Source organism: Lottia gigantea, assembly GCF_000327385.1.
Source record: "Lottia gigantea unplaced genomic scaffold LOTGIsca_142, whole genome shotgun sequence".
NCBI lineage: Eukaryota > Metazoa > Mollusca > Gastropoda > Lottiidae > Lottia > Lottia gigantea.
The window spans coordinates 456,203-474,851 of record NW_008707655.1 but is presented as its reverse complement, the minus strand read 5'-3'; the positions used below and the strand labels follow the sequence as shown (position 1 = coordinate 474,851).

Below are 18,649 nucleotides of genomic sequence, written 5' to 3'. Positions count from 1 at the left end.
AAAATGCAGTTATTTTGCATAAAATTAAATCACCAGCATGTTCCATACATACAAAACTATGTATGATTCTTACATGGATATAACACATGAACGTAGTTCACAGCCATTTTGAATCCCCAAATTTTAAAAAAGGTTTTTATTTAAGACTTGTTGATGCGATTTTAAGGCTTAGTTGAAATATTGAAGCCTGTTTAAAAATGTAACTTAAGTAGATATAGTGATTCAAACTGGCTGTGAACTACGTTTTTGTTTGTTATTTCCATATAAGAACCATACTTAAATTTGTATGGTATCCACACCAGAAATATTTCAGACTTCAACAAGCTGAAATAAACAATATTAATATAACATGATACAATATATAACTGATAATATAACATGATAATTTATAAACATTATTTTATAACTTATAATTCATGATCATATGATTTATAATATAACTATTACAAATGGGACTCAAGGGGTAATTAAGAATTCTAAATTTTTCAAAAGCTTCAGGAAAAGGTTAACTTTAACCAATTCCTATGAATTACATATAACAAAATCATTATAAATATTAACATTGATTCTTATTAACTTGATAAAAATGCATCTTATACAAAAGCTGATATATTTGCAGAGCTTCAAGAAGTTACATGAAACATTGACATTTTTTTTTTTTTAATTCACTATTTAAAACAAGTGGAACTTGTATACTTAACATTCAAGTCATCAATAAATCTCATCTGACATACTTGCGGCCCTGTCGTTAGGGTGGGGTCCATAGGGACTGGGCCCAAATAATTGAGAATTAAGCCCTAGTAAACCTTCTTCAGGCCGGCAAACATTGATTAATTTGCAGTGTCTTCGAACAAAACCAAAATCCAAAATCGTTAAAAATTAAGTTCTCTGAGCTATTAATTTTCCAATTTTCATTTAGAGGGCACCCCAGCTCTTAGAAATCTGAGTCCACGGGACCCAAATGCACCACCTTGGTATAAAATCTGGGCCACGAGGCACGAAACTTGTCAGGCTAATTATATATGCGACCTTATTTGGTAAAGGCAACTCTTCTATAGCCACTCTGTTATATATCACATAATCAAAAGATGTAACTTTTCCCACCAAAATTCAAAAATTCATTATGTAAAGTGAACACAGTGCTGGGCAATTTGGCAGGTTTGGCAAAAACACATATTTTGATCCTCATCAAAAAAGCAGGCAGTGATTCAGGCTATGGATCAACGATGAAAAAATCTTTAGACTTATCTTTAGAACATTATTAATATACAACATTAGAAGCGATAATGACAGTCAATGTGTGGACTACTGAAAGCAGTGGCTTAGTCTTAAAGGGCCCTCACACCATAGGTATCATCAGTTCCATATGGTTATGAATAAGAACACAAAACTGAGTTGCAATTACTTTTAGTCTTCTGACCACTTTCATTATTCACAGCCATACAGGACTGGTAATCGCTATGGCAACATTAAAGGGATTGTAGAGAGGTTTTCAAAATTTTGTACGTGTATGATGTACACTGATAGCATCAATTTGCACCATTCGAATTGTCAATCATAAGTCTGTGGTTCTTGCAATTCCACTAAAACTTAGTTTGATGATGTCACTAACTGTAAAATATGCTTTATCACATAAGGACAAGGTCTTGACAAACACATAGTTTTAGTGGAATTCCAGGAACCACAGATGTCTAATCGAAAATTAGAATGGTGCAAATTGATGCTAGCAGTGTCCCCAATACACATAAAAAAATTTTGAAAACATCCTTACAATTCCAATAAATATTATTTAAATATTAACTCTTCGTTGGCTGATTAAGGACAGCCCAAATTGTATAAACTACACTGAAAGAAGACATACACTGTAGTATGCATACATATATATAACATATTTACATGAAGATAACAATTGACATCATTATCTAGAACTTTAGATCTACAAGAGAAATAAATCAAGTTATGAAAATAACCTGTTATAAATAGTAATATAAGTAAGGTTTAGCACTATCAAGATATTTATAAAATTGTGAATAACCTCCCTTAGTAGCGTGCTATTCTTACATTAAGTTTTAGCACTAGTGATATATTAAGGGACTTATCAAATGACAAATAGCCTGCCATAAAAGCATCTCATTAGCAAGTTTATGCTCGAGTAATTTAGAGAGGACCGCCTCAAATATCAAAATATTATGTTATATTAATACCTGCTATTATAATGGCATATGGATATTATATCTTTTAGCACAAATTCTAGCACTAGTTAGTTGATATAAATAACATGCTATAATAGCAAGCTTTCATTAAGTTTTAGCATTAGTTTTGCAGTTTAAAGAGGACTGCCTCCAAAATATCAAAGTAATTGACAAATAATATAAATAACATGCTATAATAGCATGATATCATTATGTTTTAGCACTAGTTATGTAGTTTTAAGAGGACTGCCATGACTATCAAAGTAATTGACAAATAATAAAAATAACATGCTATCATTAAGTTTTAGCACTAGTTTCGTACCATATTTAAATGGGACTGCCTATAATAGCATGATATCATTAAGTTTTAGCACTACTTTCGTACCATATTTAAAGAGGACTGCCTCGACTATCAAAGTAATTGACAAGCCTGGAGGTAGATCATATCAATAATATACTTTTCGTTGACAAAATGGCATACAACGATAATTTAAATAAATAAAATGACAACAACGAAAATTAATAAATATAAAAGTTATATATAAATAAAAGAATAAGGCACAACCATCTTTCAAATTGTTTATTATTCCCTGCCGACTGTCCCTTCCGTGACGCAGGACACGAAAAATCTTCATTTTCCTCTTGCCCATCCAAACACAAGCACTTATACGATCCAATGGTATTTAAGCAGGTCTTTTTCCTGCCACAATAATGTCCAAATTCACCGCCTTCAGAAAGACACTCATTTATATCTGAAAACCATATTTTAATTCAAATTCATTCATTACCATTATATTCATAATATGATCATTATAATCTCATAACATCCCATAATTTATCACCCTGGGACAACTTTATCAAAATGGCTTCAATCTTATTCATGGATTATTTATGGTCTATGTAAGATATTGGAATCTTTAAAGGGATTGTAAAGAGGTTTTCTAAATTTTTTATGTGTATCGGGGACATTGATAGCATCAATTTGAACCATTCCAGTTTTCAATCAGACATCTGTGGTTCCTGCAATTACACTTAAACTAAGTGTTAGATGACATCACTAATCATTATGTGATTCGAGCATAATTTGGGATTAGTGAAATCATCAAACATTAAGTTTTAGTGGAAGTGCAGGAACCACAGACATCTGATTGAAAATTGGTTGATACAAATTGATGCTAAAGTGTCCCTGATGCACAAACAAAATTTAGATAACCTTTTTAAAATCCCTTTTAAATGCTATATTGGAAACATATTTCTTATATTTCAGCTACCCTATCACTTTTAAGAATAAAACTCAAAAATCAAGTTCATTCACAATTAAATAATAAAAAAATACAGCATACTCTGGAACAGTTTTGATCTCAATGTTCCTCAATGCAAATAATTTTCTTACCTCCACAATGTCTACCATCACCTTGGTAACCTTCATTGCATTGACAAGCATATTTAGTTAACAAATTAACACAGACTGCATTAACATGGCAATCATTTCCTTCACCACAAAAATCAGTTCCTAAAAATTGATCAAATATTCTATAGACATAAAACTTTGAAATCCTCCCTCAACATGTATTGTATCAAATAGAATATCACCTTAACAAATACTTTAAAATATTGATGTATTGCATCCAACAGGATATTATCTTTACAAATAGGACAACATTCTGTCTCTGCATGTATTGTATCAAATAGAACATTACCTTTACAAATACTGATGTATTGTCTCAAATAGGATATTACCTTTACAAATAGGACAACATTCTGTCTCTGCATGTATTGTTTTAAATACAAATATTACCTTTACAAATACTTATGTATTGTATCAATAGAAGATTACCTTTACAATTAGTACAACATTATGCCTCTTCATTAATAGGACAAAATTGTGCCTCAACTCGTATCAAATAGGACGTTACCTACCTTTACAAATAGGACAGCACTCTCCCTCAACATGTATTGTATCATTACTAGTACAATTTAATTTTGGACAAATTTCTTCAGGGTTTTGTTTCAAACAGATTGTTTCACCATTCTACAATACAACAAATAACACAAGATTCAAGCACAAATATTAATAATTCAAAGACAGGAACAATACTGAAACCTAATTCTTCTTTTTAATCCAGTTTTTGTTTAGTTACATAATTAAACATTAATGCATTAACTTCAAAAGAAAATATACCACCAGTTCAAGATTCAAGGTAGCTGCATTTTACAAAGTCAAATATGGACTTTAGCCACATTATATGCTTAGGCCATGGTTTATTATGCAATCACTGTTACACATCTTGAATAAAACGCTCTCAAAAAAATTGTAGAAAGAGTAAATATGCCTTCTTGACCACAAAATCTCTCTTTTCCTCTCCCTTAGAAAATTATTCCATCTTTCTTAATGAGGACACTCTTAAAAGACTCATTAGACAACTTGGAATCAACCCCAAGGAGACTATTTATTGGGCTCAATGAGACAACTTAGCTTGTATGAAGTGACATTTGAATTAGCCTCAATGAGAACTCTATCACAAGAAGTGGCATCTGAATTTAGCTCAACAAGAGCACTAAGCTTGCTTGAAGTGACATCTGAATGACAAGGAATTTGAAGAATGGTACTTACATCACAGATGCATTTGACACAAACCCTGGGTTGAAAATTCTCCCCATGACTATAATACTGTCCACTATAAAAACAACTCACTGCAAAATAACAAAAATAACAATAGCAAAATGTTTTCAGTGTTAAATAGTGCTCAATACTTCAATTGCAGACCGATAACATAGATCTACGAAGATTTTATTGGGTCATAATGATATCAGATAAAGTTTTCAGTATTTATTGGGTCATAATCATATCAGATAAAGTTTTTAGCATTTCTTGGGTCATAATGATATCAGATAAAATTTTTAGCATTTATTGGGTCATAATGATATCAGATAAAGTTTTCAGCATTTATTGGGTCATAATGATATCAGATAAAGTTTTCAGTGTTTATTGAGTCATAATGATATCAGATAAAATTTTCAGCATTTATTGGGTCATAATGATATCAGATAAAGTTTTCAGTGTTTATTGGGTCATAATGATATCAGATAAAGTTTTCAGTGTTTATTGGGTCATAATGATATCAGATAAAGCTTTTTCTATTTATTGGGTCATAATGATATCAGATAAAGTTTTCAGTAATTAGTGGGTCATAATGATATCAGATAAAATTTTCAGCATTTATTGGGTCATAATGATATCAGATAAAGTTTTCAGTGTTTATTGGGTCATAATGATATCAGATAAAGTTTTCAGTGTTTATTGGGTCATAATGATATCAGATAAAGTTTTCAGTGTTTATTGGGTCATAATGATATCAGATAAAGTTTTCAGTGTTTATTGGGTCATAATGATATCAGATAAAGCTTTTTCTATTTATTGGGTCATAATGATATCAGATAAAGTTTTCAGTAATTAGTGGGTCATAATGATATCAGATAAAGTATTCAGTCTTTATTGGGGCATAATGATATCAGATATTGTGGAATATATTGTAAACCTTGCTGGTCTGTACTTACTTAAGCAAGATGGGCAGCATTGACCTTTTTGTGAAAAAGGTTTTAAACATTTTATATCAGGACATTCAACTCTATTACACATTACTGAAGAATTCTGTAACATAACCATAAACATAACCATTAACATAACCATTAACATCAGTTAAAAACCATGACAAGAGGGAATATACATATTAGCTATGTGAACTCCCAAAAAGGGATGTTGAGTCTACAAATGCAGGTTGGCATCAAGAATTCAAATCAACATCTGCCACAGTAATTAATGTAGACTAGGAACAAAATAAATAGTTTTGTAAATCATTATTAAATTTCTTTAGTATATTTCAGTTATCTCACTTAAAGGTTTGTTGAATGATATATTTAGACTTGTTTGATAAATAAATTTTCTGATAAAAGAATATTACCTTGCAATTGCATATAGAACATTTTTCTTTTTTCCAAATATCTCCCTCTTTATATAAAGTACCATTAACATAGCAGGTATTTAAACAGTTACAATTCTGTAAATCTTTTATATGTTTCTCTGCATTTGTTAGCTATGGTAGATGAAAGGTATTTTTATTATAATCTAATCAAAATTTGATTACAATTTCACATTATTTTATTTCTGATAGTTTTCGTCTCTTTTGTAATCTAACAAGTTTTCTACCCCACTCCTGTTCTAATGACATTAATTTTAACCAATCAAATTAAACATGTTTTTTTTTTATCATTATTTTCAAAAACCATATTTTTTATTTGAGGTTCTAGTGAGTCTATTCTGAGCTTCACAATTATGCCTCGTTCTATATGTGACACTCAAATTTACTATACTAAAAGGTGGTTTGACAGTATCACAATTAATGTCTGAATAAAATGCACTCAAATTAGTTTGACAATGACACATGATAGATAAGATTACCTTAGTGGACATATTGTTGTATTCAGTATAGAGACTATTCAATTTGTCTTCTAAATATTCATATTGAGCAATGGACGGGCAACCTGCAACAATAACCATTGACAATAGAACTTTGACAATAGAACTATGACAATAGAACATTGACAATAGAACATTGACAATAGAACATTGACAATAGGATAATAGAACAATAACCATTTCTTTACACTAATAATTATTTCCATATGTGTTTTTCTGAAGATCGTCTAGCATGAAATTCTGAGTAACAACATGTTTCAGGTTCTATATCACTCTACAATTGTTGTATTGAGCACTATTTTAACAGTGAAAATATTTTATTATTGTCTTACAAACATGTAACAATAACAATTAATTACAAGAAATATTCAGATGATATGGTAGATTCCCCCTTGGGTCCCATTAAAATTAGGTGGTAAAATGTGAACTCTCAAAGGAAGCATTAACATTATTAACTTTGATACAGGAATTTGACTAGGGAACTTGGTCTTTAAAGGAATAGAACGTCTTAGAATGAAAATGAAATCTTAATTTCGTATATATCCATCAGTAGACTTACCTGGTGTCATAACTATACATCAAAATCCCTCTATAATCCGATAAATCCTCAAAATCAAGTCATTAATCATAAAACGCTGAATACATCCATACAGCGATTTTCAAATTGTGAGTCTAGGAAATCAGTTGTAATCATAAAGGGAAGTAACTCTCATACGGGGTTTCCCGCGTACTTGACACATTTTTCAACGAATATTAATCATTGTCAAAGTTTGTTTGTATATTTGTTTGTTTAATGATTGCCATTTTGCGCAGGCACATTGATAGGATTTTTCTTTTTCCTTTTTTCCTGATTACCCAGACGCTTTTTTTTCTCAAACTGATTGGATTCATTGCTTGCTCACTTTTTTTTATAAATTCTGAATAACTTTATAGTGGATTTTTGAAAATTGATAGAGTGTGGGATGCATACTTATTTTTAACCAATGGTCACTCTTAAATACAAATATTAGCCATAGGACGAGTGTATTCTAAGACGTTCTATTCCTTTAAAAAATGTTTAAAATATCAACTTAGTATGCATTTCCATATAAAAAAAATCATCTTTGCTTGGTCTTAATATTTTCAAGTCAATAATTATTATTGTTGATAGACTATTTATAGATAATGTTTCCAAGTTAATGTTCACAGTGACACTTTTTATAATGCCTGGTATTGTGTTGTATTCATACATGATACAATACACTTATCATAGAACAATTTATTTTTTTTTATTGTATTGATGTGCTAGAGGGAGCCACAGTGCCTCAGTGAGTTAGACACTTGCTTGCTAACCTGAAGGTCCAAGGTTCAATTCTTGTCAGTGATGCAGCGTCAAATCGTTCGGATGGGACAATAAATCAAGGCCAAGTGTGCTACAGGCTGTGCACGCACATTAAAGATCCCTCGACAGTTGGAAATAGAAAAATAGCAGGCTAATGCTGCTGTCCTGGCAAAATTTCCCTGCACACTGCATGGCTTTGCCCGTCTTCATTAGCCCACATGGTGCAGAGAAGTAAACTCTATTCGTTTCATTTCATTGTTAAATGCCAGCACTATTTGACATTAAAAAAGTAAAATCAATAGAAAAGGAGAAAGAACTCACCTGAATTTTCTTTCTTGCATTGTAATAGATGACCATGATCATTCCCAACAATTCTTATATCTTTCAAATAACCCTGTTATAAATAGATTAAATATAGTAGGTACTTTTTATATATTCTATATTAATACATAAGCAAAGCCTTATATATAATCTGTTTGAAATCTGGTGTTTTTTCTGCAGTTGACCAAGTAGCATCATATTAAATTGTCATAATTTGTGTTAACCAATCAAAAACACTGTTAAAAGTGATAAGACAGTCAACGTTTGACAATGCATATCCCAGACTTCCTTACATATTAAAAGGAATTCTGAATTGAACATAGAATTTGATTGGTTGACTATTGATAAATGACTTAGAACACAAGATGTATAACTATTGTCAGATCATTGAAGATAAGTGAAGACACCCTCATAAAAAAAACAACTCAAATCTTATAAGAAAGATCGGTCATGATGTCATAGAGGTGGTTTGTGTATCACATGATGCACAACTTTAATAGTTGTAATCTGAGTGGTTTGTCCTAACAATTGTCAAACTCAAGTCATGCATGTGGTCTATTGTTTGCATAACACGAATTCAACTGCCTGATTTATACCCTAGACCCTAGTGAAACATACAGAAATATGTCCAATAACTGAGACAAAAAAAATATTTTCAAGACTTACCCTAAAGAAGGCGTGGTGTCGGTTGCGTTGTCCAATAAATAGAGAGAGTTTACCAGCTTTAAAGGTACGATCTACCGGTTCGATGGTTCTCTCATATATCTTATTACAATCAATATATAGGCTGAGTTGGTTGTCGTTGAGGATTACGGCTAGTTTATGCCATGTATTATCACCTAGTCTATAGGGGAATGTTTCAACTTGGATTTGTGTTCTATGTGTATAATGAAACCGTATTTCATCTCTGCCACCTCGGCTTTCAATATCAAGAAATCTACAAATATCATAATATTAATAAGTCTATTTATAGAGTGCCTTTCACACTGTAGAACAAAGCTCTTCAACCTGGGAGGTAATTTTGAAAGTAATTTCAATTTAAGTTGTTCTATTCAGTCAGGCTATTCTCCAACATAAAAGAGATTTCAGGAAAAATCTTAAATCACGAAGTAAGGATTTATAAGGAAATAGGGGTTATGATCAGGGATTCTGGAGGGGCAGAAAAATACCCAAAGTGCCTGTTTGGTCTTTGAAAGATAAGCTATTTGTAGTGATTATACAAACATGTCTCTACACAGGACTTCAAAGTAGCAAGAGATGTAGATAGTTTAAAGAGATTGTAAAGAGGTTATCTAAAAAAAATTTACATTGTGTATTGAGGACACATCAATTTGCACCATTCCATTTTTCAATCAGAGGTCTGTGGAGTCTGCAGTTCCACTAAAACCAAGTGTTTGATGGCATCACTAATCCCAAAATCTTCTTTATGACATAAGACCCATCGCGATTAGTGACATCATCCAACATTTAGTTTTAGTGGAATTGCAGGAACCACAGTTGTCTGATTGAAAATCAGAATGGTGTAAATTGATGCTGGCAGTGTCCACGATACACATACAAAATTTCGAAAACCTCTTTACAATCCCTTTAAGAGCTTGAGATATAACATAAATTGATCAATGGCTTGGTATCATTAGATAAAACCAGTGATGCAGTATAGATTAATAAGATCAAAAACAGATAGGAAATTAATCAAACTGCTAGCACAGAAAACTTAATTAAATCAGATGCAATAAAATCTAGATGCAAGAACTCCAGCTATTATTTTACTATAAATGGTTGCCTTTATAGAGAATGATATGTTTTTTTAACAGATGAATTGTAATTTATAAAACCAATGTAAAGTTAGAGGCCTGAAAACTCTCATTTTTCTATTATGTCCTTAAGTGAAATTTAGGGGTAGATATCACATTTAAGAAATTGTAAAGAGGTTTTGTAACCTGGAACACTGATATCATTAATTTTCACCATTCAAATTTTTAATCAGACGTCTGAGGTTCTTGCAAATCCACTAAAACTAAGAGTTTTAAGTAATTTTATGGTATACTATCACTGAGTTTAATTGTACACGTTTCAACAATCTACATTGTACAAATTAATATTGTGTTCCATGTAATCTTTATTATCATAGGACCCATGTTTTGCCTGAACCTTTTCATACCCATGTGAAAGCACATTGACTTACAAAGGTAGCAGTCCTCCCCCAAACCCCCCCCCCCCCCTCCCAAAAAAAAACCACCCAAAAAAACAAAGAATATAAATGTCCACATGCTTACCTTAGCATTCCAGCAGAGAGAGCTATGATGCTTCCACTGTTACCTATCTCTTGTTTTACAGTAGCCAAAAATGAAATTTTGGAAGTATTAGAAATAAGTTTTAAAGCTAGCTCTGCTATGTTATCTGGAAGAACTATCTGTCTCACTGTTTCTACAATAAAAAAAACCCCCAAAATTTTCAATAAATGAAAAGCCAAATTTTCGTCTTGTCAAGTGAGGTTAAAAGAGGTTTTTTAATTTTATTATGTGTATCAGATCACTGATAGCATCAATTTGAACCATTCCTATTTCCAATCAGACATCTGGTGAATATTTGTCCTGTGAGCAACGGTCCAGTGAACATGTGTCTTGTGAGCAACTGTCCAGTGAACATGTGTCCTGTGAGCAACTGTTCAGTGAACATTTATCCTGTGACCACCTGTCCAATGAACATTTGTCCTCTGAGCAACTTTCAATGAACATTTGTCCTGTAAGCAACTGTCCAGTGAACATTTGTCCTGTGAGCTATTACTGTCCTGTGAACATTTGTTGTGAACAACTGTGCGGTGAACATTAGTCCTGTAAGCAACTGTCCAATGAACATTTGTCCTGTGAGTAACTGTTCGGTGAGCAATTAGTCCTGTGAGCAACTGTCCAATGAACATTTGTCCTGTGAGTAACTGTTCGGTGAGCAATTAGTCCTGTGAGCAACTGTCCAATGAACATTTGTCCTGTGAGTAACTATTCGGTTAGCAATTAACCATACCCCAGAATATTCTGACCCTTTTATGTTAGAATGGTATATATTGATACCTTAAAAGTTAGGGTGGTATATTTTGATACCTTAAAAGTTAGGGTGGTATATTTTAATACCTTAAAAGTTAGGGTGGTATATTTTGATACCTTAAAAGTTAGGATGGTATATTTTAATACCTTAAAAGTTAGGATGGTATATTTTAATACCTTAAAAGTTAGGGTGGTATATTTTGATACCTTAAAATTTAGGATAGTATTTGATACCTTAAAAGTTAGGATAGTATTTTGATACCTTGAAAGTTAGGATGATATATTTGATACCTTAAAAATTAGGCTGATATATTCGATACCTTCAAAGTTAAGGTGGTATATTTTGATACCTTCAAATTTAGGATAGTATTTGATACCTTAAAAGTTAGGATAGTATTTTGAGCCTTCAAATGTAGGATGTTATATATTGATACCTTAAAAGTTATGGTGGTATATTTTGGTAACTTTAAAGTTAGGATGGTATATATTGAGCCTTCAAATGTAGGATGTTATATATTGATACCTTAAAAGTTATGGTGGTATATTTTGGTAACTTTAAAGTTAGGATGGTATATATTGAATACTTTAAACTTAGGATGGTATATATTGACCCTTTTAAGTTAGGATGGTATATATTGATACCTTTTAGGGTGGTATATTTTGGTAACATTAAAGTGAGGATAGTATATATTGAGCCTTCAAAAGTTAGGATGGCATATTTGATACCTTAAAAGTTAGGGTGGTATATTTTGGTTACTTTAAAGTTAGGATGGTATATATTGAGCCTTCAAAGTAGGATGGTATATTTTGATACCTTAAAAGTTAGGATGGTATATTTGATACCTTAAAAGTTAGGATAGTATTTTGATACCTTAAAAGATAGGATGGTATATTTGATACCTTAAAAGGGTGGTATACTTTGAGCCTTCAAAAGTAGGATGGTATATTTGATACCTTAAAAGTTAGGATAGTATTTTGATACCTTAAAAGAGAAGGATGGTATATTTGATACCTTAAAAGGGTGGTATACTTTGAGCCTTCAAAAGTAGGATGGTATATATTGCCCCTTTTAACTTATGATGGTATGACCCTTTTAAGTCAGAATGGTAAATTTCAACAATAAACAATATATAATGACTTACCATCCATGACCAATGCCAACGTCTTATTATGATTATTTGAGGTGGGGTGAGCTTGAGCATCATTCTCTGATATGTTTATATAATCCATGAGATTAATACCATTATACCTAGTAACATCAAATCCAACACCTAAAATATACAATAGAACAGAAATTTAACAAGGAATATAATACCATTATACCTAACAAATCAAATCCAACAACTAAAATATATAATAGAACAGAAGTTTAACAACTAATATAATACCATTATACCTAGTAACATCAAATCCAACACCTAAAATATACAATAGAACAGAAGTTAACAACTAATATAATACCATTATACCTAGTAACATCAAATCCAACACCTAAAATATACAATAGAACAGAAATTTAACAACTAATATAATACCATTATACCTAGTAACATCAAATCCAACACCTAAAATATACAATAGAACAGAAATTTAACAACTAATATAACACCATTATACCTAGTAACATCAAATCCAACAACTAAAATATATAATAGAACAGAAGTTTAACAACTAATATAATACCATTATACCTAGTAACATCAAATCCAACACCTAAAATATACAATAGAATAGAAATTTAACAACTAATATAATACCATTATACCTAGTAACATCAAATCCTACACCTAAAATATACAATACTAATATAATACCATTATACCTAGTAACATCAAATCCAACATCTAAAATATACAATAGAACAGAAATTTAACAACTAATATAACACCATTATACCTAGTAACATCAAACCCAACATCTAAAATATACAATAGAACAGAAATTTAACAACTTATATAATACCATTATACCTAGTAACATCAAATCCAACATCTAAAATATACAATAGAACAGAAATTTAACAACTAATATAACACCATTATACCTAGTAACATCAAATCCAACATCTAAAATATACAATAGAACAGAAATTTAACAACTAATATAACACCATTATACCTAGTAACATCAAACCCAACATCTAAAATATACAATAGAACAGAAATTTAACAACTTATATAATACCATTATACCTAGAAACATCAAATCCAACATCTAAAATATACAATAGAACAGAAATTTAACAACTTATATAACACCATTATACCTAGTAACATCAAACCCAACATCTAAAATATACAATAGAACAGAAATTTAACAACTTATATAATACCATTATACCTAGTAACATCAAATCCAACATCTAAAATATACAATAGAACAGAAATTTAACAACTAATATAACACCATTATACCTAGTAACATCAAATCCAACATCTAAAATATACAATAGAACAGAAATTTAACAACTAATATAATACCATTATACCTAGAAACATCAAATCCAACATCTAAAATATACAATAGAACAGAAATTTAACAACTTATATAATACCATTATACCTAGTAACATCAAATCCAACATCTAAAATATACAATAGAACAGAAATTTAACAACTAATATAACACCATTATACCTAGTAACATCAAACCCAACATCTAAAATATACAATAGAACAGAAATTTAACAACTTATATAATACCATTATACCTAATAACATCAAACCCAACATCTAAGTTTAACAACTAATATAATACTATTATACCTAGTAACATCAAATCCAACAACTAAAATATATAATAGAACAGAAGTTTAACAACTAATATAACACCATTATACCTAGCAACATCAAATCCAACACCTAAAATATACAATAGAACAGAAATTTAACAACTAATATAATACCATTATACCTAGTAACATCAAATCCAACAACTAAAATCTACAAAAAATAAATTTTGTAAGTCAGTAATATTGTTCACAGCTCATATCCTACATTTAAGCCTTCAAATCTATGTGTGTCCAGAAATATCCGTGCTTGAAAGGATAGAAATCAGATTATAGTAGACGTCATTGAGTTTGGTCAAAAAGTTTAAATTGACAAACGTCGAATAGGGCTGTCGTTAGACCCTAACTAAAGTGACTATATTAAAAATAAAAGCTGATAAAAAATGGAAAGAAAGTTTGGTCGAATTTTAATCAGACTGTATAATCAGTACAACCAAATATCTAGAAGAAATCCTATTTACAGAGAACTTACACAACCGGAAATACGTTGATTGCTAAAAATGGACAGATCAGGAATTCACCCGCAATGACATGACATATTTACACAATCCTCCACACGAGAAAGCATCATTAAATTTTGTTTACAGAAAAGATGTAGTTATTGTCCAAAATTCAACAATGCGGAAATTTCTCTAAAAATAAAAGTGCTTACCCACAAAAGTGTGCATCAAAAAGCTCATTTGCAGAAGAAAATAAACAAATAGCAAAATATCTTGCAGCAGTTTTGATAACATGTTCATTTTGTTATAGCTTGAAAAGACTACCAGCAGAATAACAGAGAAATTCAATAGCTACATGATTTTTAAAGTTTGAGTCTCTCTCTTCAAAAATTTGTTATCAAAATTTATAATTGTGAGTTAAGCTAGTAGACAAGTAGAACATTCCAACCCTACTAGAACACTTAATGTCAATATCTTTAATTTGGATTACTTCACATCCTTTCATTAGTATGTTTCTTCCTTTCAGTTGCTTTAAAGATGGGTTTTCTTATATTTCAGTCTCAAATAAAGCAAACTATTTGATTAATTAGTATTTCTAATGAATTATCATTTATTCTTAATCATACCATTATGTTCTTATTGCATATAATTTAGAGTTTAACCGATCATAAATGTCCATGTATGTACAGTCTGGATAATCAAAAAAAGACTTTTTGACCTTACTAATTATGAATCAATTATGGACATGTGAGACAAAATGGTATTTTTTCAAGTCATTAGAACACCTCTACTTTCTATTCATATAAGTATTCACATTTTATTTTCATAAATGAAAATAATGGAACCCATCTTTATATATTTCAAATTTTGTTTGAAAAATTATTAAGAAACAATAAACTGTCTCACTTTCATTTCAAATGTCCTACAGATCAAATTAACAGACAAACACTTTCCAGCTCTTATCAGACATAACAGGAAAAGACAAATAAATAAATGAATGTAAGAAAAGGACAAAATCATACAAATTGCTTCAAGTTGTGTATCTAAGAGAAGGTCAATGCCATTATTTTAGCAAAATTCCCCTCATAACACACTACATAGAGTGGAATAAATAAATTCATTTTGGAGATATCCAACTTTGATTTTTAGACATAAATAATTTTCTAGTTAAATTGTCTTAAGTGACATCCTATATTCAAGTAAAAATAGCACTGATGAAATTATTGAAACAGAATGATGTCACTAGAATAGATGTGATGAAATAGAATGGCACCATATGTTCCTGAAATTCTGACTAGAGAACCAATCCTGTCTTGATCTGTTTAATGACCTGACCCACAATTATTATATAGAATGTCTATCCTGGAAACATGATTAATATGGTATGAATCATTTTCTAACATCAAAGGATGTCTAGCTGGGAGTAAAGTGTGTTCAATAAAGACTGATAGTTAATGTACAAGGCTACAATATCATTAGCTATGATTATCTTAGTCTCTTCTTAGGAGATTAAGTATAGGTTAATGGTCGAGTGACCTTCAATAACTTCAGGAATGTCCGTAGCTAGGAAAGACATCTAAAGGCTGGATATCCATAGGGATGTTGTTTTGGCTATTTTCCAGTCATATACATCATACCCTATTTACGGCCCTTTTACCTTTTTATTTTCTCCAACATGATTTACCACAAAATTTATTTAAATCCTAATAATTTCAATTTTCTCAACAAAATTTTGAACAACCATGTCAAAAATCACATTTTCAAGTATCTTTTTCACAAGTTCGAATTCGGTAGGCCTATGTTGAAATAAGCTAGCTTACATAGTCATTTTCAAAGTTTCAAAAATGACAAAAACCAATTAAAATGGACTAATAGTTCTTGTAAGTAGATAATCTTTCTCCATGTTTCAAAATATACTATATTATTATACTACCAATGTTTTACTATAAGAATATAGAATCATGCTTAAAGGGACACTCCGCTTTTTTTGTAAGTCGAAATTTTTTTTGCTCAAACTTGTGAAAACTAAACACCAGAATGTAGAGAAATGTGCCCTTTAACGTATCTGAAAGTTTTAACTAAAAAAAATCGAGCTGTTAATTTTAAAACGCCAAAAATGTTTGAAAACATTACAAAAGGTTTTTATTATATGCGTTTTGGAAGCTGTTTGAAAAAATTTAGAGAATTATGTCTAAAGGTTTCAACTAATAATATTGAGCAATTATAACGCAAACACCAAAACTGGGTCAATCAATTAACAATTAGTACCCTATGTTTTAAATCAACCCTTTTAAAACAAATCCAATATGATCAAGAAGATACATTGATAGAAATAGCATAAATATTTTCAGGTATAATTTACGACATTTTTGATAATGAAAACTTTTTACGAAAAAAAAGCGGAATACCCCTTTAATAAACAGTTGATCATACCAACTCAGAAAACCTATTGAAAGTTCATTGAGTAGATGTAAACTCATTTTTCAACCCACTAATTAAAGAATATAAAAGTTGTTAGAAAATGTCATTAATAGAAATTAAGCTAATAAATGTCACCAACCCACACTTGAATTATTGACATTAAAGGAGAGCTGTTTAAAATCATATGGTCACATTTTTTTTTCATCAAGTCATTTGGTCCTTACGATTGCAAAACCGCAAATGATATATCAATAGTAGTTCCCAATACGTAACTGACTTTCTCCGCAAAGAATTTAACCAATGTATCCTTCACAGGAACACAACAGTTCAATAGCACTCTCAGAACCACAGGCACAGGCATCAGAATTTGTCTTACTTAGAGGAGGATTCGAACCCAAAACAAGACAGTATTTCAAACCAGCATTAGCCAGATGTATTGATGTTTACATAGTTCAAAAGTTATTAACCCCTTCAAGGAGATATTCATATAGCCAAGCACTTGAGGTCCACAGCCCTAGAAAGTGAGAATGAAGCCCCTACCTTCTTCAGGCCACCTGAGATTGATTTATTTGCAGTGTCTTTGTTCAAAAAGTAAAAATGGTTAGAAATAAGTTCTTATTCAAATTTACATGAGTGATAGCCTCCAGCTCATGGAACTTGCGCCGAGTTGACAGGAAACCACCTGCACCACTTTGGCACAAAATCTGAGCCCCAGCTGGCGACAGGGCTGCAGCAGCATAAAATATCGAAAGTTGGGCCAGTCTCAATTCAATCAAACATGAATGTTACAGAAAATTGTTTTCTAGGGTCAAAATGCATTGCACCCTTTAAGACATATAACCATAAATAGAGAGATTTTACTTAATCATGTTTGCTCATATTAATAACTTTCTCAAACAAAGTCATAACTCAGCACTTCTTGACAATTAAACTCTTCTGTTCTACTTGATAAGCTTTCATAGCATAAACCATTATTGAAATCAGATGAAAACAGGAGGTTTGGTTTGATCATGACCTAGATCAAAGGATGTTGCTTTGTCCTAAAAAAATCCTTTTTGGCACAATTTTTACATTAAGTTGATCAGTAGTATTGTTCACAGCTCATCATAAAAATTTCACCCTTAATATACATGTGTGTCCAGAATTATCAATGTTTAAAAGTTAAAATGACCACTCGTCTTTTCTAGAGAGAGACTAGAAAGTGAAATCCTTAGCTTGAAGTATTTTTGAAGTATTTTTGAAGTATTTTTGAAGTATTTTATGCGATTATTGTACATTTCTAGTACTTCTGAAGACTATTTACATACTATATTCAAGACTCAAATCAAACCCCCAAAAAATGGTGAACTGGTCCATTAAAAATTAAATTATTTTGTTTCTTCATACATTAACCAAAAGTGCTTGAAATAAACATTGACTTCGAAGTTCAGAAGGAATTTTTAATATCGTTTTCTATTGAAAAATAATATATTTTTGTAGGTTTCTCTGAAATTTCAAGGCTGTCATCCTTTTAAAGATGGGTTCCCCTATTTTCTTTTATGAAAATAAAAATGCTAATACTTATATGAATATAAAGTAGAGGTGTAATAGTGACACCAAAATACCAATTTGTCTCACATGTCCATGATTAATTCATAATTAGCTTAGC

General features: G+C 30.8%; 1 protein-coding gene across 1 annotated transcript; it reads right to left on the bottom strand.

Annotated features, from left to right (window-relative positions):
• Positions 1 to 316: 316 nt before the first annotated feature.
• LOTGIDRAFT_172822 (hypothetical protein) lies at positions 317 to 15,209 on the bottom strand (the record flags this gene model as incomplete). Its single annotated transcript, XM_009049998.1, has 24 exons — positions 317 to 324; positions 3,586 to 3,705; positions 4,113 to 4,224; positions 4,807 to 4,886; positions 5,751 to 5,844; positions 6,155 to 6,286; positions 6,652 to 6,734; positions 8,312 to 8,384; positions 8,978 to 9,248; positions 10,588 to 10,738; positions 12,495 to 12,623; positions 12,749 to 12,770; positions 12,814 to 12,843; positions 12,888 to 12,917; positions 13,036 to 13,065; positions 13,167 to 13,196; positions 13,315 to 13,344; positions 13,537 to 13,566; positions 13,685 to 13,714; positions 13,833 to 13,862; positions 13,907 to 13,936; positions 14,078 to 14,139; positions 14,192 to 14,213; positions 15,207 to 15,209. 24 exons carry the CDS (start codon positions 15,207 to 15,209, stop codon positions 317 to 319), a joined length of 1,632 nt encoding a protein of 543 aa, XP_009048246.1.
• Positions 15,210 to 18,649: the final 3,440 nt, after the last annotated feature.